The sequence below is a fragment of the Aulostomus chinensis genome, chromosome 8, assembly GCF_037954235.1.
Source record: "Aulostomus chinensis isolate RoL2024-O1b breed Wild chromosome 8, RoL_Achi_v1.0, whole genome shotgun sequence".
NCBI lineage: Eukaryota > Metazoa > Chordata > Actinopteri > Syngnathiformes > Aulostomidae > Aulostomus > Aulostomus chinensis.
In genome coordinates, this window is record NC_141327.1 from 27,325,299 (window position 1) to 27,347,925 (window position 22,627).

Here is a 22,627-nt window from a genome sequence, read left to right on the forward strand (position 1 = left end):
CTCCTTTACCTCCTTCGGGTCTTGTGTTTGAAACAACATACACTATATGTAGTATTTTGAAAATTCTGAAGCCAGGTACTGACAGAGGCAAACGGTTGAGGGAGGTGATGAGCTTCTTTTTTTTTTTAACACCTTGAAATTTCACAATAATTGATCAACTATCCAAAAATCCCAGTTTTCCATCACGCTTGAATGCAGCATGCATTTGTGGATCCCTCTGGTGCTGGAGTGAGGGAAGACAGACAGACAATGAGTGCACACGTTTGACAACCTGTACGGGAATACAACGGAATCAACATCCGTGAAGCTGAAGGTAAAATTATATGTGCAACATGAACGTATTCGGGTTGTGAGCAGCTGTGGAACCTTCTCGAGAGTGAGTTGGACTGCTGTGAAAACTTGGAGGCCATGCGAGAGGAGCAGAACGAGGGTGGCGCCACGTTCTAGAGAACGAAGAGGGAGTGAAAGGACGGAGGCAGAGACGGTTTGATCAGTGGGGTTTAATCCAGTCTGTCGTTTTATACATGAATGCTGGTTTGAAACGCCAATTTAATCGTGTTCACTCTTAACCGGAGCCCAACAACCCAGCAGCTTCACGTCGCGTGACGCACGTCATCCTCATCGTATTACCTCCAGTGTACAAAAGTTGCTCAGTTGTCCATTCATGTACCCATGAAGAACATTGTTTCATCAAACTGCGCGCTTTGACTGCGGCATTATTGAGACACAAGCTTATATCAGTAGAGTAAATAACCATTCATGCTGTTGTCTTCATCTCTGAAGCTCATGGACACATAAGATATCTTTGACTTAAGCCTAAAGTTCACTCCTGCTCCCTACATCGCATCATTATGGCTCTTTCATATAACAAAAAAAAAAAAAAAAGTGCTTTGATCCACCTCATGACGCCGGTGGGATTCAACTAGAATGTCGTACAAAATAAAAGTCCTTTCAGTCATTCTGACACACGAGGGCATTTCGGCTGAACGTATAAAACTCTAGTGAAGGAATTCAGTCTGCGGGACCAGAAATCGTCTTAAATTTCTGGAATTTGGCCTTTTTTTTTTTTTCTTTTTTTTTTTAGAAGTAACTCTTTGTTGCCCAATCAGCCAAAGATTGTAGGAAACCTTCCTCGACACTGGGGAGTGTTTTCTCTCAAGCGAGTTTGTGCTGTTAACATAAAGCACATTAAGGTCACGACAAATAATTATCAGTATCCTGGATTTGTAAATAAATCCACAGACAAATACAGTTACGCTTTCTTTTATGGTTTGTTAGTTCTGATTATAGTGTTTTCTTTCTTGATGTGTGATGCTCCTCACTTGGAAATGACAGCCTTCTTAGTGATGCTCGCCCTCCTGCTTCCTCCTCCTGCTGCTACGCCTCCTCCTTGCCAGAGGTGGCTGGGAATGGTGAAGGCGTCCACACTCATGCCCACGGTTTTAGAGGGGATGGCACTAAACTGCTTCCTGTCTGAACTGTATTTGTAGATGGAATCCACCTGGGTGGAGCTAATTGTCTTTGGTCCCACACCAGCCAATCGCACAAGCTCCTGGGAGTCGGGGTTCATCGTGTAAACGCCCCTGAACTGGCAGCTGGAGTCCCGGAAGAGGATGAGGAAGTGGTTTGCAGGACTTTTCTCCATCTCCTGAGATTGGAGAGAGAAAAGACCGCACAAAGTCATAGTCAGTCTTTTTTTTTTTTTTGCTTTTATGAACTTCCAATATGCAAATACGCGCGTTGGTTGCCAGGTAACTGAACTTCTTTCAAGAAATAAGTGGCTGACGTTGTGCATTTATTGGGGAAGCGTCTCGTACAACAGTACACAACCATGAAACAGGAAGCGCCTCGTGTACCTCCACTATCTTGTTCTTCTGTGTCTCGTTGACCTTTCCGGCCAGGCAGCAGCGAGAGAGGGCGTTGTGAATGATGAACTTATTGGACTTGAAGCTTGGTTCTTTGAAGAGCTTTGGACCTGCAAAAGCAAAGATCGGCCCACTTGTTGTTGTTTTTTTTTTTTATTGCAAAGCTTTATGTGCTATCGTAATTATTGCGGCAACAGTATGTAAACCACATTTACATGGACAGCAATTATCTGATCATCAAGGTTTCTTATAGCAGACTTCATTGATATTCCAGTTTGCACACAACAGATCTGAGTTCAGCTTATGAATGAAACGTGTTCCGATTACTGCTTGCTCAGGTTAAAGTGGTGAGAAAATGCTGTTCTGTGGCAGCTTTATTGTCCGCGTATTGTCATAATAACGTTAATAACAAAATATTGTCACCTGTGTATTCTGGGGCAGGTGAGGTTCCATTGGAACCGCTCTCCCAGTCCTTATCTCCGTTCTGATTGGCCAGCTTACTTGGCGTCACACATCCAAAGGGGGAATCAGGGCGGCTGTCAGGCGGACATCAAACAACAATCCCAGTGAGTCAGCTCATATGTTGGCATGATGGCTTGATGAGAGTCAGACTTGGTCACGTTGACATGAATGTTGATGCTAGCAGTCAAGCACTGAATGAAAGAAACTTGGGTGATGACACGAACAGAAGCAGGTTCGATGTCAGAGCCAAGCAACCTATGCTGAAAACTAGTCATTCCCAAACTGTGGGCAGCAGCCCTCTTGTGGGCCGTGCTGGTACTGCAGGCAAATGGTGGGGTTTTTCATTTTCAGTTTTGGAATCACGTTTGACATTTGCGTTAAAATTTGATTAAATATTTACAATTGAAAAAAACAATCACAGGTAATAAAACAGAGCCACAGATTTATCATATATCGCGTCATTGGTAGAGGACTCAAAAGTGAAAAGTGCTTTTTGCCGGACTGTGAGAATGACAATGTTGCGCTGCCATCCAGAAACTAAATATGGACAATAATAATTAATGCTTTTTAAAGTGATTAAGATATGGGGGGGGGGGGTGCTGAGGATTTTCAGATCTCAAACTCCAGATGCTTTCATCTTCAGTTTGGTAACAGCTGACGGGGACCGCAGGTGAAACGCAGCAGCGTTATTTTAACTGCTTCTCTGGATTTTTTTTTGCCCTGCTGTGAGTTAGTTGTTGACTTTTCGGAAAGTCAATCAAATGGCTCCAGTAGAGCGCAGAATTAAAAAAAAATAAAAATCTTAAGGCACACCGTATCATTTGAAGTGGAGAGTTTGAATGAAAGCGACTGTTGGCCAATTCAATCACACAGCACTTTCAAATCCTAAGGGAAAACTAAACGGCGGCTGCTACAAGTAAAAAGAAATAACTTTATAAATGACAGGAAAGAGACGTGCAAATGGTTTGAACAGAGATGGGATGAGAGGCTTTGTAGCAGCACCTGTGGACTTTCCTAGCCGGGTCACCACCATTGTTTCCTGGCTCATCTGTAGCTGCAAGGTTGAGGGAGGAGTGAGAGTAGACTTTGGTCAGCTCTGATGCTACAGAAACATAAAGACATGAGCGCAGAGGAGTCAATACACCGCTGTCTAACTGGCCCACTTCAATTGTCGATAACTCTTTACCAGCTGTTCTCTTGGCGGGACTCCGGGACAACTGCGATTCCTCCCTCGTCATGCTGCGAGGACGCGAGCGTGTTTTCTTAGAAGCTTTCCCTTGATTGGTTGATTTCTGCCGCAGCACTTTGTCCAGGTCATCCATGATCCTCAGCTGTTGACGGCGAGCGTACTCCGCACGTGTGAAACCTCCACGGCGGGCTGGAGTAGCAGGAGGTGTGGAGGAAGGGGAGGTGGTCCCAGGAGGAGGCGTATTGGAGGGAGAAGCAACTCTCTTGTCTAAGGATGCTGGTCTGAGGACAGACAGGAAGATGGTTACAGACAGAAAGTTTGATCGAGGAACCTAAAAACTGTTGACGACACGAATGTACCTTTTTTCCTTTTCTTGCTCATGCCACTGTCTCCTCCTCTTCAGCTCCTCGGTTCTCTTCTGTTGTCTTTCTAAAAGGAGGGCTTTTCTCTGGGCCATCTCCCCCTCACTAAGCACATCATCCTACGAATTCCACGACACCATCAATTTTCACAGCAAGATTCAATTCAGGTTTGTAACATGTTGTCTATGTTCAAGCACTCACCTTAAAGAAGAACCCAATCCCTCCTCTGGCACCCTGCTCATTCTGCTCTTGGTGTGGTTCTGAAGATGCAGTCTGGTTTGACTGTTCTCTGCTGGATTCTGAGAAATTCTCAGTTTTTGTAGCCAATTCCAGCTGCTCTATGGGATCGAGGGGTTCAGCGGCGACTCCTCTTACAGGTTCCACAGCAGATTCTGTGTGGTCGCTCATAGAATCAGAGGAAAACTCGTGCCCCTCGTCTGTTGGTTCATCACTGCCCCCCTCTGGCCCTCCCAGAGATGACAGTGACACCTCAATTATGCTGCAGCGCTTCCCTGCACCTCCTACTCTCCCTCCTTCACCTCCTGTGCTGTATGCAGCAGAAATAGACAATGTCTCGCTCTCAAATGAGCACTCTGAGGGAGCCCCAGAGCTGCCGCCACCAGCAGCCTGAGGAGGACCTTGTCTGGGCCGTGACAAGACCGCCGGTACCTCTACATCTTCCTGTTCAAGCTCCAGGCTGAACTGGGTGGGGGTCTCACTAGAGCCTGTGTCTGATGTGCTCTCATCAAGCTGTGGCTGCTGCGCAGGCTGAGGAGACTCCTGAGGAGTCTTAGGCCCACCGATGCGAAAGGATGATGAGGTCTGTACTTGACACTTGCTGGGGGAAACACGCCGCAGGTGAGGGAGGGTATCCACATTATGGGTTGGTGTCAAGACACGGTTGAGAGGGGGGAACTTGAGTTCAGAAGGTCGCGGGTGAGGTTGAGGACGTGTGTGGTGTTTTGGACTGCGGGGAGTGGAGGAGGAGTGGATCTTGGTGCGAGGGGCGGGACAGGAGGAAGAGACGACAGTTTTCGGAGAACTTGCTGAGGAAGGTATGTGAGAGCGGCATGATGGAGAGGACGCAGAGGGGGACTTGGTACTGGAGGGAATCATCCAAGCCTTGCTGTTGCTCACGGTAGGATTTTTGGTTGGGGTTCTAGGAGGCGTCTTGGTTGGGGTGTGAGGAGGGGTTTTGGATGGTGCTTTTGTGTTACTTCGAGGTGTCGCTTTTGGATTGGCTTTATGTGCAGCTCTGGGTCTTTGGTTGCCCATGAGCTGCTGCTGCTGTTCTGTGAGTTTCTGCATGTCCTTCTGTAGAGACTGCAGAGCTTCACTCAGCTTCTGTACAACTTCATTATACTCAACTAGGACACCCTCGCCTCCTTTCTCTTTCTCTGGTCCCTTTTCTGCGTCTGCCCCTTTCTTGCTGTCAATAGAGAACGTGACCTGCTTATCTAGCCGGGGAGGATTGGAGACAGATGGCTTGTCTTTCTCCTCGTCAGCCTCTTTTTCCTTCTCCTTGTCTTTTTCCTCCTCCCGCTTCAGTTGCTCCTCCATGCGAGTGAGACGCTCCTCCAGTGTGAGATTATCCTCCTCTGCTCCCTCCCCACCTCCCTCTCCTTGCTCCCTTTTCATTTGAAGGAAAGCCGTCTTTCCAAGCCTCTGTCTATGTTTAGCAAAAATCGCTTCAATACGTCTTTTTTGAGCTTCGATGCTTTTGCGCTTTTCCTCCAAACGAGCCCCCAACTCCCAAGCCTCCGAGCCTGGTTCAGGACCTCCTCTGGGACCGGGGCTGTCCTGCTGGCCCGGAGCCCCTGCTGGGGTGGAGGGTGTATGTGGAGTTCCTGGGGTTGTTGGGGTTGACTCTTCCCCAGGAGCGGCGGGATGTCTCCTTCTGCTGTCTCGTCGTTCAGCAAAGCTTGTCATACGTGGACTGTTGCTGGCGCCGTGGTTATTCTGGCGACCATTATTGGGTCGAATATTACCAGGGGCGTTTCTAGGGGTATCATCAGATGCTTCAGATGAGTCAACGCTGCCGTCTCGTAGGACAGAGTCATCGTCACGTGATATATCAGCGGTGTGTGATGATCTGTCCTTACGTTCCCCTCTACCTTGCCTGTCATTATCACCTGCTTCTCCGCCAACGGGCCTGCAGAGGATTCCCGAGCGACAGGGGGCGGAGCTACTGAGCTGAGGATTATCCTCCGCTGGGGAGTGAAGGAAGAAACCAGCAGGTGCACCCTCTGGACATAACCTGGGCTCTGGCCTTCCCCCAAGCACTCCTCTCCCGCCTTTCTCTACTGTCCTCCCTTTCCTTCGATCTTTGCTGCCTGGAGTGTGAACCACCTGCCGGGCCTCCTCGATGGTGGGCAGCTCTCCCAGAGGTGGCGTATGCGCATAAGGGCCCCAAGAAGATCGCTGCGATGGCGCAGAAGCACTGACCAGGTGGCTGAGGTCCTCAGGGGGGCTGTATGGAACACGAGTCATCCCTGCTGATGTCACCGGTGATGTCATTGCAGGGATGCCGGTGGTGAGGCTGTCAGTGCTGACGGAGCGAAAGACAGAGTCTATTGGATTGCCCATGACAATATCAACATCACTGTCCAGCCCAAATGGTATGCTGAAAGTCACTGCTGACAGAGGACGACTGCAGGAGGGTGGATGGCGATGGAAGGGTGGAGAAATGGATACGTGGGTAAGATAAGCATGAAAAAAAGCAGAGACCACATAGGCCAAAGTAAGAGGATTTCAAAAATTAAGATAAAATATGAATGCAACACAACATTTACTACAAGTCACACTGTCTTCAGGTCTAATACCTTATTTGTTTCTTTGTCCAAGTTTTGTTTTCTGGGAAAAAACAACAACAACAAATCATGATTTAGTCATTAAAAGTGAACTTTTAAAGTAAAAAAACATTCAAGCACATTATGCGTTTCTTACCTGGTGACACTGGGGAGGAGATGGGCACAAAAGGTTGTTTGAAGATGAAGGAAGGAGAACCGCTGAAAGGGAACAACATTCATTCACACTTTCATCAAAGCGGTCGTCTCAGAAGATTCTCAAACACATGAGCCGTTATATCAACTGTAATTACAGTAGGTCAACTGTGTTTTGGCATCACACGGAGCCCTGAGCTCTCTCTCTCTCTCTCTCTCTTAGCTCACGCCAGCGGGGCGCGGGGGGCAAAGGGACTCAAGGCCTCGACTCATAGAAGCTGCAGTTACAATGCATAAGTTTTCTTCATCCCGTCCATGCATCTAGGAGACGGCGCAATTGGGATAAAAGGGTGAAGCTGATGATGATGATAGAGTGATGAGGTTTTTTTTGGGGGGGGGGGGTGTTTGGTCAGATTTGTTTGTAGTAGGCTGAATAAAAGCTGCAGCAGCTCAGGCTCAGACAGCTTTAGAACTCAATTCCGAGGGTGCCTAAAGAGATGCTGCCTGGTACCTGTTGCTGTTCCCACTGACGGGACTGGTGCAGTACAGTAATCCTGAGACATCTGAAAAATACAGAAGCAGTGCAGCTGTTAACAGCCGATACCAGTAACAACTGCAGGAGCATTATTAGCAACAAACGGTCAAGTCACAAACCTGTGAGGTCGACGGGTTGTAGTGGCTTCACAAAATCAGGCTTCTTAATCTCAAACCATTCCAGCAGCTCGGCTATGAAGCTCATGATATTCAGCTGAGGAGGAAAGTATTCGGTTACCACCAGAAAGGAGAAGACAGAACAAGCTAAACATGCTTCACCGGTACAGGAGCAAATTTCAGCGTCACTCTAAGATGAAATACAGCACAATGACGTCTCAAAGAGCAACACAACACGGTGCGGACCGGTCGCACTTTGAAGAAGAACTACACTCCTCCTGGAAATCAGAGTTCTAGAGCCGAAGTTTAAGCTGCCATCTAGATTACCAGCCCACGGCACAGTCACCAGTGTTGCTTCCATATGTAGTTTGGCAACAAAAGTACCAATGGTTTCAGTGATGGTTGGAGGATTGCCCCGATGAGAAGAGGAAATGAATTTAATCATATTCTATTTCTATAAAAACTGTTGGCTCGGTGCGATCAGAGGAGGTTGATGTGAAAAAGCTCACTCGTCCATCTGGAGGTTGTGTGCCACTGCTTCTCGCTCTTCAGAGTGCGAATTATCTTGCAAATCTAACAGGCAATAGTACGCTTACATGTAGAACCGGTGGTGCATAGAGCAGGTCCTCCAAAGGGAGAAGGCAGCAGCTCTGTAAACTGCTCTCACAAAACTCCTTGATCAGCTGCAGGTTGTAGAGACTGTCAGCCACCGACATGGTGTCCTTCAGACAAACATCTGCAAGAATCAAACAGATGCTATCAAACATAATCAGACGGTGGCAAGTCTGTCCGACGCACGGCTGAAATACATTTGGATTCAATAAGAGTCTAAATACATAGATGTCGTCAATTGAAGGTTTTCTTTCTAAATGAAGTTAAGACATTTGTTTGAAATCTTTATCTCGACTGGGCCCAAGAAGACGGGTCCATCATCTGGAGGCTAAATATAAATACTGTATGATTCAGTGTGCTCATGTATGTGCACTTGTGTTTATGTCTGAGTACGTGAGTGTACCCTCTAGAGGCAGCAAGCTGGGGCAGTAGTAGTGCAACACAGCAGCTATAGCACAGCCATTAGACAGATCTTTGACCGCAGAGACCAGGGGGAAAGTAGGAGTCAGCTTAGACTGCACTTTGTCCTTCCTATAGCGGATCTAATGAAGACAGAGGGGGTGGGGGGTGAGAGAGAGAGAGAGAACGGTAAAAAGAGGAAGAGCTGCAACGTCAAGTAGGAGACGGATAATGTGTATGAGCATCATTTGCAAATCTGAAGATGGATTTCAAGGGTTATGTAGACATCTATAAGGTTGAGAGTGTTTTAATAAACTAAAAAGTGACAAAGCCCCACCCCCTGACATAACAACTGGACAAAGGAACAACACACTGTGAGGCTATAAAACTGCCAAGGAGTAAACTCACAGAAACAAAGCGCAAGACTACTAACGTCTTCATTAAAGTGGCAATAGACATTGTCATTTATGGTCTTTTTGGCACCGGGATTCCCTTTGGGACCCCGTTCTTGGAGGGGGGGGGGGGGGGGGGCAGTCCCCTGGCTGGTGTCTCATAATTAAATTTCTTGTTATGCAGCATGTATCTGGAGGGCGGGGAGCTGTCATTCCTCTTGGTTGGAAGCACCGGGGCACATATAGACCCCGCCTTGCTGGCCAGAAGCCTCTCTTCCTCCTCGCGCATTGACGCTTTGATTTTTCAGCAGCCAACATCTCCTCCTTGCACCTCACCTCACTCATGCACACACGCACCCACACCACTGAGTCCACTAACAAACACATCCCTTTGTTCTTTTAGTTAATTTCTTGGTTTATCACTGTGTTTTTTTGGTTAAATAAACTCATTATTTGGTCTTCAACCTGCGTCTCCCACTCTTGTGTCATGGCTTCAGAGCCAGGTCGTGACAATAGACAACCTTTCTGATTTAAGTGACAGCACGGTGGGACGGCCAGAGACTAATGCCACCGATGGACAGCTGGGCTGATGATTCCGATATGTTTTTCTATTAAAATGTGAATAATTATTCAAAATTGTGAATCATGTCGTGCCACCATCATATACCAAGGATGCATAGACTCACGATTTACCTGCTCAACATCAGTATCAGCCTGTACACACCTGGGTGACCGGCAGCAGCCTTTAGGCCAATAAGGTGGCATTCCGTGATGCCAGTCGGCCGTAGTGAAGGTGTTGTGTATCATTCATTAAGCGTTAGCTCAGTGCGCTGTCCTGCACTGCCGACCTGCCACTGCAGCACTGTCACTGCCTCTGCCGATGGGTCGTGTGAGTGTCCAGCACAGGTACCGCGCAGTTTGTTTTCAAGCAAAAGTGAAAGAAAATCTCAGCTGAGTGGGAGGATTCCACCGTCTCAGAGACAGATCAGCGACTCGCTGTTCGGAAGATATCTTCTAGTGACATATAAGTCAGTACTGAATATCGGTTGTCAGCCAAATTATTATTTCAGATATCGGTGTTGATGGTTTATTGTCTAGTGTGGCTAATACTAAGAGGCTAAGAGGAAATGGTCTCTCTGGTCCGTGACAGCTGGTGCACCATGACGTGTCTATTGCTGCTTTAATCATATTTGCACACAAAAACACATCAAGAAGGAGCAGTTTCAAGCTATAAAAATGGGCATTGCAAAGTACAATAACTGCAAATAATAAATAATGGACCAAAAAAAAAAAAAACTACGGGTAGAAAAATGTCAATGATTCAAAGTGAGTTGTCTCAGGTGTCCATGCAGCAGAAACAGGCACTGACAACACTGTGAGCCTTCGCTTCTGATCCAAACAGACGAAATCAGGCTCCACAACAAAATATTCCATCACTGTTTTTAAAGTGCAGGAGGGTCAAAGTACACTCCAAAACAAGTCAAGTGCATCGACTCCAACTTGTGCCAAAAGATGTTACACAGCCCTGTTGCAGGAGGTCAAAGGTCAAGGTCAAACAGTAACAGCCAGTGTTATTATACCTCCTGTAACACAGCGTTGTAGTGCATTCAGATGAAAGAAAAGCAGTAAAACACAGTGTTATAAGCTAGTTTTAACTGATAGTCCAACCTCGGGGTTGGGGGTGGCGATTAGTTCACTGTCAGTCAGTAATCCACAACATGCAGGGGAGGGGGGGTCAGTCAGTCCATCAGTCAGTCAGGTACGTTACTACAGGAGATGAAGAGGAGGATGAGAGTGAGAGAAGAGCGAGGTGTTATACGTTACCACTGGCGGTTTATTCCCCGACTCCTTCAAACAAAAAGCGATAGCATGCTGGATGGGGGATGGCAAAGAGAGGGACACAAGCATAAATGACAAAGGGGCCGGTCATCATGGGAACACCACATAGTCACATGGTACTGCTCAGGTAGAGAAAAGCGACAGGGGAGGAGGAAGAGGAGGATGAGGGGGAGGAGAGGAGAGGCAGGGGACAAACAAGGTGGGTGGAGAGGTATTTTAATAATCAGCAAGGAAGTAGTTTCACCTCCCTCCCCTCCTTTCCAACCGCTCCTTCACCACGGCTCAGATAATCTGGGCACTTTGAGATGAAATTGATGACTGATTATGACACAAGTCTGAAATTCCTCCGTTAGATTAAAAAAACAAAACAAAAAAACAATCAGTTGCTTTGCAATTGAGTGGCCTCTCACTGGTCAGGTGAACTGGTCAGTAAATATTCTAATGATACTTTTCATAACAGGACATGTAAAAGGGTATATTTGGCATATCCAGCAGGCACAATAAAGTCAGCCACGGCGAAAGGACAGACTGAAGACAGAGAGACAGGCAGGAGAAGAGAACACTTACGGGGACTAGTTTCCAGTACCAACGGGTGGATTGGCACTGCCAGAGAGCGCGACAGAGACGAGCAGGGGAGAAAACAGAGGCAGAGCGAGGCCGATGTTAGAAGCTTCAGCAACATGCCTTCATGAGGGACAGCTGGTAAGTCATCGTGTGTGTGTGTGTGTGTGTGTGTGTGTGTGTGTGTGTGTGTGTACCGTTTCATTAGCAGGCTGCAGGTCCGTGCACTGCTGCGACTTGGTCGGCTCCTCTTCTTCTGTGCTTTCTCTCAACTTCTGGTTCAGCTGTGACAACAAGACGACAACATTCAAAGGACATTTGTTCAAAGATTCTCAGAATGCATCATGAGCCAGACATAGAGTGCATATTTATTAAATCCTCAAGAATTCCTACAAATTAAACGCGTCCTAATCAGTTCTCCACATGAAGCATAAAGCTTGTCTGGGTTTATGGGGAAGATGCAGCATCCAAAGAAAAGATTCCTGCATTTAGGAAGATGGAACAAAGCAGGTTTTAATAATAAATAAATGTGCTCAAATTAAAAATAATAAGTAAAAAAATAATTAAGATCTGTGAATGAAGAGGAAAGTCGTCACACTGACGCTGATGAACTGCAGTCTCACCCTGTTAACCCAGAAGAGAAGGGCGTTTTCCCACGGCGCCCCGACACCCATCTGCTCCGCCTCTGCCGCCATCTTCACTTTCCCCACAATCTCTTTAGCAGCTAGCGACATCAGGGCGTCAATCAGGGCGAGGTGAGCTTTCTGCACCCGTCAAGAATAAGAGGAGCAATGTAAATGGTTAAGATGGGTTCCAATGGCGCTGTGGAGGACTTTCCATTCGACAGATTGGTGCTCTGCTCTCATCCTAAAATCAAAATTTCTCTTCTTCTTCCTCTCCTTATTTCTGTTTTTCATCCTTCTCCATTCTTCTTGTGTCAGTTTTTACTCAAAGAGTTGCAAGATGCGGTGTCGCGTGTGGTGGCTAAAAGATATTTCAAGCATATTGGAGGTTTCAGGGCTTTTTTCCGGATGAATTTTGAATCAAAAAAATATTTTACACAACTGCATTTTTTCAAAGAAGTGCCACCTTGAGAGCAATGGGTGGCAAATTTAGTTCCTAAACGGAACAAGACCGACAACCAGGCTGTTTTCTATCACTTTGACAAAATGTTACCAAGCTCTAGAATAATTCCTGGGCTGGGTTCAGGTCACAGACAGGCATCAAGCCTTTAGATGTACCCTGTAGACGAGGACGGGGTGCCAACATACAGTTTTCCTTCTTTGCAGCGCATCAACTAGAAAACATGTTAGATGGACGTTGGGTGTGTTTGTGTTTGTCTCCTCAAAAACGTGATTCATTTCAGAACATAATATCAATTCTCTCTGTCAGACTTGTACCTTGGCATCACTTGGTGGGGGCCCTGATAGCACACATTTGCGACACAAAGTAAACACACCAACCCACGCACCGTCTTGATGGGGGCGTAGCTGAGGTCCTCCTCGATGACATCTACATCCTGGACCTTTGGAGCGAAACCTTTCTTAATTAGCAGCTGCAGCAGGGCGGAGTTGTCAGCCGGGGATTCCTGTGACGCCGGCAGCGAGACGCCGTGTGCCTGGACCAGCAGGGCCTGAGCTCGGCAGTAGATCTCTGGGGAGAGAAGCAGCTTGGACACAGCAGGCTTGAGGTGCTCCTGGTCATACTGGTCCTTGTAAAGCGGTTCACGCAGCTCCACGGGAACGTTCTCTGAGGAAGGAGCGGAGAGGACTCGTGAGCTTTAGCTCATAAACTCAAGGAAAGCTCATTATTTCAGTGGATATAGTCTTTTACTTAGTAAGAGGACATTTTCTGAGCTGCGTATGAGGGACAGCATAACAATGAAGGAGTTCCTGAGGCAAGATATTTCTTCCTCTCCAGCACACAAAGTCCGCTTCCCTGTATTGTTTTCTGGAACTGAACAGAACTGCTTTGTCACTGCCTCGTCCCCTGAGGTCAAAAAGACCAGGCAGGCCTCACAAAGAGACTGTGGCTCCACTACATTTGCTGTTAGGGTGAATTGATGGATCAGGCTGAGGACGTTTGGCTACAGTCGAGAAAAGGTGACAGTTCGTGACAGAGTCTGTGGCGAGCCTGCAGGAGAGGATAATGTCATCATCTGCATGAACAGCCCAGCTAGTTTAGCCAGACAGCGTGTGTGTGTGTGTGCGCGCATGCGCATGACAGTCTATGAAGTAGAAAAAAACTCTGACAGGGCCATTTCATAGACACACACACTTGGATGGCACACAAAAACACACACTTCTCTGACTGACCCATATTCCCACTCTGTAGCCTCTGGACGGCTGCTCAAGAAGTCCAGATTAATCCTGAAGATTGGCGCGGACTAAAGGGAATATCAGCCCACGTCTCATTTATTTAGTCTGCAGTCAGTCCTCCCTCAGCCGTCTACAGCTCAATGCCCCTCTTCTCCGTCTCCTTCTGCTTATGTAACTGTAACTGCTCCAGAGCCCTCCTCTTCCCTACCGCTCTCCACTGCAGTGTGACACACACTCCAGTGATCTGCTGTATTTTGGGGTTAAATCTCAACTCTCAGCCGTCACTATGGGAACAGTGGAAATGGAAAGCAGCCATTCTATCCCAATCATCGCTGAGGAAATGAGACTGGACTGCAGAGTAGGACTCTGCTAACCCATTTAGCATAATACTAATCCTATCCGGTAGAAACAGAAAAGGGCCTGTGGAGCTGGAACAGCACAGCTGTGTTACGACGTGACAGACTCTGCATTTACGGATCCAATCAGGTGCTAAAACATGCGATTGACAAGCCATCCTATAAGAAACGAACACATTCTGTCACTTCTAGACTTCCCTCTTATTTAGCTTTTAATTGCCTGCATTTTTAAGATGTCATCTTTTCCTCCATGGAACAGATTAGCAGTGAGAGTCACAGAGTAACTCACAATGTGATATCATCACAGTACTCGGCCCACGGTAACGACGGTCCGGTGACACAGCACAGTTGGACGGACACGGTTTCCTTCCATTTGCTGCTTATAGTTTATGGTCTGAATATCAACGTGAGACAGTGGAGTTGAGAGGCGACGTGTGGTGTGTTTTACAGCTTGTATGAGAACAAAGATGAATTTAAAAAAAACAGCAAATCTACAGAGAGACATTGTGGTTCACCTGCTCTGCTCTTGCAGGTCGGCAACACTCGGACTAAAAACACAACGGGTTCCTCAAATCTGCATCTGTTAGCAATCATCATGTTAGGATCCATCCCTTATTCCTGCGTCATAGGTGACCTTAATCATTAGACGCCTCTGTCCCGTGACCTCCTCAGCCTGTCGTCTCCTGCAGCATCTTGGCAACGACACTTAACCTCACGTCAAATACTTTTGGTGGTTAAACGCGCAAGGCGGCAAACAGAAGCTCCCACGGGTGAAATAAACCACCGTTCACTGATAACAGCAGGACAAATGCTTCATTATTCCCTCCAGGAGGAAATGCGACCTCACGAATTCGGTTTAAGTAAAGACTAGGAGGAATATTTGTCAGTGACGTAGCAGCGGTAGTAGCAGCAGCAGCAGTAGTAGCAGCAGTAGCAGCAGTAGTAGTAGCAGCAGCATTAGTAGCAGTAGCAGCAGCAGCAGTAACAGCAGTAGTAGCAGCAGCAGTAGTAGCAGTAGTAGCAGCAGTAGTAGCAGTAGTAGCAGCAGTAGTAGCAGCAGCAGTAGTAGTAGCAGCTGCATTAGTAGCAGCAGCAGTAGTAGCAGCAGCAGTAGTAGCAGTAGCAGCAGCAGCAGCAGTAGTAGCAGCAGCAGTAGTAGCAGCAGCAGTAGTAGCAGTAGTAGCAGTAGTAGCAGCAGTAGTAGCAGTAGTAGCAGCAGTAGTAGTAGCAGTAGTAGCAGCAGCGGTCATCGTCTGGCCGCATCTGGTTGAATAAATTTGTGCGTTTGTCTCTTGTGTGCCTTTATTATTAGTGCTATTTTCTTCTTGGCTTCCATTAAAATTCCATGAGGCTCTCAGTGGGAATTCTCCACAATGAAGCTTCCCTGCTGGCAGGTTTCAGCTCATCTCTGCTCCGGCCCGTTTGACCGGAGGCCCAATCTCAACTTCTATCAGGGGGCCTTGATAGAAAGGGCAGAACTTGGATTATTACACAAAGACTTAACTATGTGGTTTAACTCTTGAAGCACTAGTCTCCAGACTTGAGTTAGTCAGCGGAGCCCAAGTCTAGACTGAACGGGTCTTTGACTTGACCTAGAAAATATATATCAAGAAGAATTAGTGGATTGAGAATAATCTGAGGAATTACTGATCGCCATTTATGAAAGAAAATTAAATCCAAACAAAAATCTAAAGAGCCTCTGATTCTGCTGTCAGAATGACTGCTGGTTACACACAAAGTGGCGTTCAAAGACTTTTCATGTCTTCGTCACAACCTTTTTAGGGCTGCAAATGAACATTATTTCATCAAATTCAACATTTATTTTCGGGATTGATCAATGAAGGGTTTTGTCAATAAAATGTGGAGAAAATGCCAAAGCCACATGTTCATACTGCTTCTTTTTGTCCATCCAACAGTTCAAACCCCCAACACTCGTCATTTTCTGCCATAAATGACAAAAAAGCGGCACAAATCTACATGTCAGTCCTCGATTGAGGAAGGACTGACCCGATTCATTGATTACCGATATAGTTGATCGGATTTGTTCAGGTTGCCCAAATGCAGTTCTGGATCATCAGGGAACCTCACAGTCACCTTCGAATGATGTCATCACTACACCACACAAAGAGCTGGATGAGGTAACCGCTTCTGACGGATCAACCTGAGACGTCGAGTCTAAATAGCAGCCAATTAATCTCAGTGGTGACCCACGAGGCTGCCATGTTGTCTCCACTCCCACTTTCCACACACGAGAGCTATTAAACGCGGAGGAGTGGGATTTTTACAATTGGAACAAAAGCAGGAGCCTCCGCCTGCAGGTGCCGGAGCTCACGCGGCAGGTACCACCGACGACACGCTCCCATTGTGTCCTAGAAGATGCGGTCACCTTCACTTTACCGCCACGCGCTATGGCACAGCGTGCGTGCGTAACACTGACACAAATATTATGCAGCCCTGACCCATTTACAAGCGGCCCCCACTGAGGCAGCCTACCGATATCAGCCTGGCACCGTTTAGGCTGCGTGATGTTTTATTCTCTACGGGCTGATTTTTATTTTGCAAGCCGAACCCTCCGCGGGCCCGATGTCGCCCGGTTTGGACAAAAGGCTTTGTTGCGCTGCAGATGCGAGAGTCTGCAGCTTCCTTTGAGCGATTCTGAGGCGCCGAGGGAGATTCTCCGACAATTACGCGTCACACCGGAGACAATAATTGGTCGGAAATCGAAATGCGTGCAGAGGATGCAAGCTTCGCGGTGAGGACGAGCTGGCGACCAGCTTGCAGGTTGTGGATGCTGAGCGGGAGACCGGAGCGCGCAGCCAGGCAGAAAGAGGACTCCAGCAGCAGCTCGGAGCTCCATGTATAACGGTATAAATTATTAAGCGCCCCACCCAGGCAGCGCCTCGCCGGTGGGTGATGGGGACTGGGGTCTACCTGCACAGCCGTACGACTTCGACAGCAGCCAACGCACGCTGGCGCAGATCTTTGCGCGGTTGAAGTCGCACCGGTCCAGCGGTTTAATCTCCGGCACCGAAAAGGTCTTCTTCATGGCGCCGGGAGAGTCCACCATGGCCGCGCTGCGCCGCACGGACGACACGGAGGAAGGAGCTCCGCACCGGGCAAATGTGATGAGGAAGGATGGAGGAAGAGAGATGGAGGAGGAGGAGGAGGAGGAGGAGGAGGAGGAAGAGGAGGAGGAGGACCTTGTGATGCAGAAACTGAAAACTGTGAATCATAACAGAACACAACAAATACACAAAAGAGCAACATATGTACATAAATATATGTCTTATTGCAGATTGATTTATGAGCATGCAATTCCTCTATTTATATAAAGACCTAATTTACGCCACCAGCTGAGCGCCACGCCCCCTCAACGTCACATGTCGGGCAGCGGGGATGTCCCAGAAGATGTGCTTTTCATAACGTCCACATTTTCGGTGCACTGGAGCCGTAATATCCCCAAACTACGAGTCCCTGGGCGCGGTCGGGATCCGAGGGGGCGTCTTTGGCCGCGACTGCGACATTCGGAATCAACTGGGAATTTACCAGCAGCAGTGGCTCTTCCCTTCCACGCGGCGGTGCTCGCGGGCTGGTCAGCTGTCAGGGTTTCGTCGCACGGAGCAGAGCAGCCGTAAACTGGTTGTGTCAAACGTCTCAAAACAAGGAGTCACGTGATCTTAAGACACACGAACTTGACGGCTCTCAGAGCACCAGGGCCCTCAGTAGCAGGCAGGGATTCATTCTTCATTCCTGATGCTTCTGTTTTTCTTGAAAATTTGTCTGGAGACGTGATTTCCCTCCACAACAACTAATATGTTCTTTTTGACTCCACTAAATTTCTATCAAAAGTTGTTGTTTTTTGCTTTTAGCTTTAATTGTTGAGTCTGCCATTGATTTTATTAAAAAAAAACAACAAAACAAAAACAAAAACGTCCCAATATTTGCTCTTTTAACCGTTTTTTTCCCCCTCTGAGTTTGTGTGTTTGAAAACTCACTCAGTTTACTAGAAACCAAAACTGGACCAAAATCAGAAGTTTTCGATACAGAGCCTAGAATTACTAAAGGTCAGCAGAGAGGAGGCAACACAAATTAGTTTGAAGACATACATGTATTGGAAAAAAAAAGACAAAAATCGATCCATGTCTATCTAAGCCGGCTCCCTGAGTATACAGTTGCACATATGAAATAAATAAAAACAACAACACAAATGATTTCAGAGCAACTGTTTCCAGTGAGGATGAAAGAAACAAAGGTGTCTCAGTGTCTCAGTGTCTCTGGTCCCCGCGTGCGTGTGTGAATGTTTGCCTCTCAAAATTCGCCAATTAACTACCTGGGTAGGTTTATGTAGGCTCTTATCTGCGTCTAGAAGAGAGTGTTGATGGCTCCGAAGATTCCCCGGCTGCATCAGATGCCTTCTCCCCGGAATTCTGATGAGTGTTCGGGAACCTGGCAAACACCTCCTCTCCATCCTCAACAAGTCCATGTGCAGAGTCCAACAGCTCTACGTCATGTCTGGGATGTGCAGAGGTACCAAGTTGCCTCATGACATCTGAAGCCAGGGGAAGCAGGCTCTCCAATATCTTCCTCCGCTGTACATCAACTGAAAGACTGTCATCACTGAACATCAACTCTGAGTAACGACCATGTCTCATAATCTGCCTCACCTGGAGGTTTTGGTGTTTTACCAGAAAATGTCTTCATCCACTAGGAGCTGTTTGGCTGACTTTCCATCACATGTTCCACAACAACACGTTGAATTTCAGGTGGATTCAGGTCGCTCTCGATGCTGGGAAGACTCCTCTTCACATCAGCTGGTGGACACGGCCCAGCACCACTGTGGGCAAACTTTACTGGAGAAGAATTTGGGAAGACCTGAGGGTGTGAGGGCTCAACAGGGTCAAGGAATGTGTTGCGCTGTTTGGCTCCAAACTCTTGATCACCACCGCCATCGATCTCGATTGCCTCACTGGTCTCTGACGTCGTGTCTCTGAGCACTTCTTCGAAGCTTCTTCCACTCACTTTCACCAACTTCTTTATTTCGTCAAGGTAAGTTGTGGTAAGTCAACTTTAGTGGTGTACACACTGCCCAGGGCCTGAACATAGTATTTTACATCTGGATTATCTTTAAGCTCACGTGTGTAAGGCGGAAGAGGGGATAAGGATTCAATAGCAGCACCATCTTGATACTCAATGACCAGGGTTTGATAAAACTCTGAGTTAACATCAGTGACTGGGACAAGTCTCATAGAGCCGTACCTCTTAACCTTTTTTTCCCCTCTGAGTTAGTCGTCAAACACACTAACTCAGAGGGAAAAAAAAAAACGGTTAAACTCTCAATTGGCTTTGACCTAAAAAAACACACTCGTCGTGATAGACATTCCAATGTGGCCCAGTAGAGGACCCAGTAATACCAGTTCCTCCGGTATTGTTCATGCTGGTTCACCCGAGGGTTACCAAGGGACTTTAATCGCTATCCGTGGTGAAGCAGCGTTCGCTGTGCCAAAGGACGAGGACCCCGGCTGCACCGGTGAGAGTGAAAACAGCAACAAAGGAAGTAAATCTCCTGGAAATTTGGATGCGGTCGCGAGCATTTGGGGTAAAATATCAAGGTGGTTTTTAAGACAGCTGAGGCGAGGCGACTTGGAATGAAGCAAAGCAAGTTTTGCTCTTTCCCTGTCAGGTGGCGAATCGCGGCTCTTGCTGCTGAAATATCAGTGAAGGCGCGACAGATCTCGTCCATCGGTCGAAAGCTCAGCTGACCTTTTTTCCTACTTTGACTCGACACAAAGTAAAGAGAACTTCTGCTCCGACGGGCTGCCGCGAAGACACAAGGTGCGTATGCAAATTCCTGTGTGTACGAGAGGTGACGTCGGCAAGCGTGGGACATTTTGCTGGAAACTGAGTGCTCCTTTTACCGTCATTTGGGGCGCACAGTCAGTTGTGTTCAGCAAATGATCATCCATCCCAGCGCAAGCTCTGATACGACAGCTCAGTAACGTTCCTAGGTGTGCGCCACTTCTGCGCAGTTTAGTGTTTAATGCGGACGAATGATTTATGAGCGCGATGAAAAATAATGAAACAATTGTTTCGACTCTATAAGCTCAGTGGCTCGTCATGAAGTTTAAACCCACCCGTGATGTAAAAAAAAACAAAACAAAAACAAAGTCTCTTCCTTCTTTTTCTTATGCAGTAAAATGTTGGAGTTTCACTCGGTTTTAGGGTGATGTGCAGAACTTGACTTTATATTGGAGAAATCTGACATCTGAAATGTCGTAAAGGAGACTCCTCCTCTTATCCGGCTGGGCAGCAGCCTCAGCAAGGAAGACCAGACTGTCCTCTCCCCAGCCACTTCCACCAGCTCTTGCGGGGGAATCCCGAGGCGTTCCCAGGCCAGCTGAGAGATGTAATCCCTCCAGCGTGTCCTGCTCTACTCTGAGCCCCCCCCCCCCCCATGACTGAGCTTCTCACCCTGTCTCTAAGGAAACTCATATCGACCGCTTGTATGCGATCTCGTTCTTTCAGTCACTACCCAGAGCTCATGACCAGAAGTGAGGATGGAACCTAGATTGACCGGTAAATTGAGAGCCTCGCCTTTTGGCAAAGCTCCCTCTTTACTACAATGGACTGGTTTAGCACCTGCATCACTGCGGATGCCGCCCCGATCCACCTGTCAATCTCCCGCCCCATCCCACCCTCACTTGTGAACAAGACCCCGAGATACTTAAACTCCCCCACCTGAGGCAAGACCCCCCCCCACCCCCACCCCCGACCCGACCGGGAGTGGGCAGACCACCCTTTTCCGGCTGAGGACCGTGGCCTCAGACTTGGAGGTGCTGAAATTGACATCTTACTAATCAGGACCAGGTCCAAAATCCTGCTTCAGTCAATCCACTTATCCCGTTAAGGGTTGGGGGGCTGGAGCCTATCCCAGCAGCCAGGTCACCAGTCCATGGCTGGGCCAACACATACAGACAGACAACCATTGGCTCTCCCAGCCACGCCTACGGTCAATTTAGAGTCTGGATTAACCTGGTCCCCTCTTGATGTCTTTGGACTGTGGGAGGAAGCTGGAGAGAACCCAGCAGGAACAGGGAGAACATGGAGACTCACATAGACAGACCCTGTGCTCCAGCCGGGGCTCGAACCCTGAACCCTCTTGCTGAGAGGCATCAGTGCTGACCACTGCACCACCGCGCCGCCTCCTCAATTAAATGTGAAATACAAAATATTCTATATACATGTTCATGTGATCTGGAATCCTCGACAGGGAAGAAGACTGATGTTTGAAGGAATAGAGTTTGGCGGCTTTCGTTTTTCTGTACGAACAACATCAGACACACATGATGGTATTTTGTAAGTGTGAGCATGACCTCATTAAACAGAGCATCTCCCTTGTTCATTGAAGTGCTGTAGTTCAGTTTATGCCAGATTATCCTCCAGAAGTACCTGAGTTTGTTCCTCCTCTCGCAGGTCAGCCGGCAATGGGAGGCTCTTTATCCAGAGGACTTTTCAGCGGGATGACCAAAATGATGAGACGGATGAGAAGAATGATGAACAACAAACAACGCAGGGAGAGGAGGATGCTTCAGAAACAGAGGCTGAGAGACCAGAGGGAGAAGATGAGGCAGATGAGAGCCTGACCAGAGACAGATTCTGTCATGGCAACACGAGGAAGGTTTCCATTCAGAGTTCCCCCTGGAGGGGCAGAAGAGGATGGAGCAGAGCCTGTGAAAGGAGAATGGATCAGGAAGAGTTCGGCACTCAACAAGAAGCCCGAGTCCCTCTGTAGAGGCGCCAAGGCGTCTAAAAAACAACTCAACGACAAACTGAGTTTCATTCAACCGCCGTTTTCTGAGAGGAACCAAAACAACCGGACAATTGACGAGGGAGAACTTTTGAATAGGCAGGAACGGCAACGGAAAAAATCTCATCATAAGGCCGCTTGAAAGAGTTCCATTTGATTGAATGAGGCCACTGTCAGCTACCGAGAGCAGGTCGTCACAGCCGGACACGAGACAGGAAGCTGAGAAGTTGCAAGCACCAGGTTCCATCCTGTAGTTTTACTCGACGTAGACATCAGCCTGCTGAAACGGATTCAACCCGATGCTCCCCTTCACTCATCACACACACACACACACACACACACACACACACACACACACACCATTCAAACGGACAACGATTACTCGTCATGGTGTTGTGGATGAATATAAAATACAACATTTTCTACGACGACCATAATCTTCATAAATAAAACATCACACACAACTGAAAAGAGACCCAAAAAAAAACATGAAGGAAATTTTTTTTTTTTTACATTTTCACAAAGACCCCCCTCCCCCCATCAGACAAACCCCAAACCCCAAACTCCTCACTGATCGGACCCGCACAAACGTCCCCGTCATCGTCAAAAGAATTTTGTTGCAGTTTAAAAAAGAAAAAAAAAAAAAAAGGGGGTTAAATTCTCAGGCTTTTTCTTTGCCAATTGAATTCTTTTGTTTTTGTCTGTTCATTGGCAGCTGAGTCTCCTCCTGGTCCCAGAATTCCACAAGTAATTCAGTAACAGGTGAATCTGGTTTGTGAATGAGTTTAATTAGTCATCAAATTAAAGTGTCAAGAAAACAACGTTCCTCAATAATAAACTACTAGAACTGTCCAAGATGAGCTGTGTCAGGAATT

General features: G+C 47.4%; 1 protein-coding gene and 1 long non-coding RNA gene across 3 annotated transcripts; one reads left to right on the forward strand and one right to left on the reverse strand.

Annotated features, from left to right (window-relative positions):
- Window positions 1-113: 113 nt before the first annotated feature.
- Window positions 114-17,466, reverse strand: LOC147257874 (calmodulin-regulated spectrin-associated protein 3-like). Of its 2 annotated transcripts, none has more exons than XM_086212085.1 (20): window positions 17,285-17,466; window positions 16,880-17,170; window positions 12,746-13,023; window positions 11,898-12,038; window positions 11,472-11,558; window positions 11,281-11,316; window positions 10,699-10,746; window positions 8,487-8,625; window positions 8,068-8,207; window positions 7,475-7,568; window positions 7,332-7,383; window positions 6,825-6,886; window positions 6,701-6,731; window positions 4,080-6,528; window positions 3,876-3,997; window positions 3,514-3,797; window positions 3,330-3,381; window positions 2,289-2,401; window positions 1,857-1,975; window positions 114-1,648 (listed from the first exon to the last, which is right to left on the reverse strand). In XM_086212085.1, the coding sequence occupies exons 2-20, from the start codon at window positions 17,013-17,015 to the stop codon at window positions 1,319-1,321; spliced, it is 4,713 nt and encodes a 1,570-aa protein (XP_086068211.1). In that variant the 5' UTR covers window positions 17,016-17,170; window positions 17,285-17,466; the 3' UTR covers window positions 114-1,318. The 2 variants fall into 2 exon arrangements, with proteins under 2 accessions (XP_086068211.1, XP_086068210.1); XM_086212084.1 differs by having other exon boundaries at window positions 3,330-3,429; window positions 17,285-17,464.
- Window positions 17,467-19,405: 1,939 nt separating this feature from the next.
- Window positions 19,406-22,599, forward strand: LOC147257875 (uncharacterized). Its single transcript, XR_015117641.1, has 3 exons — window positions 19,406-19,544; window positions 19,629-19,780; window positions 21,419-22,599. It is a non-coding gene; the product is annotated as an uncharacterized LOC147257875 (long non-coding RNA).
- Window positions 22,600-22,627: the final 28 nt, after the last annotated feature.

Coding starts and splice junctions, on each gene's coding strand:
- LOC147257874 (XM_086212084.1), bottom strand. CDS start 17,015: ATGGTGGACTCTCCCGGCGCCATGAAGAAGACCTTTTCGGTGCCGGAG. Junction 8,626..10,698: donor CGGGGAATAAACCGCCAGTG/GTAACGTATAAC, acceptor TGTCTTCATTAG/ATCCGCTATAGGAAGGACAA. Junction 8,208..8,486: donor CAGCTTGCTGCCTCTAGAGG/GTACACTCACGT, acceptor TGATTCTTGCAG/ATGTTTGTCTGAAGGACACC.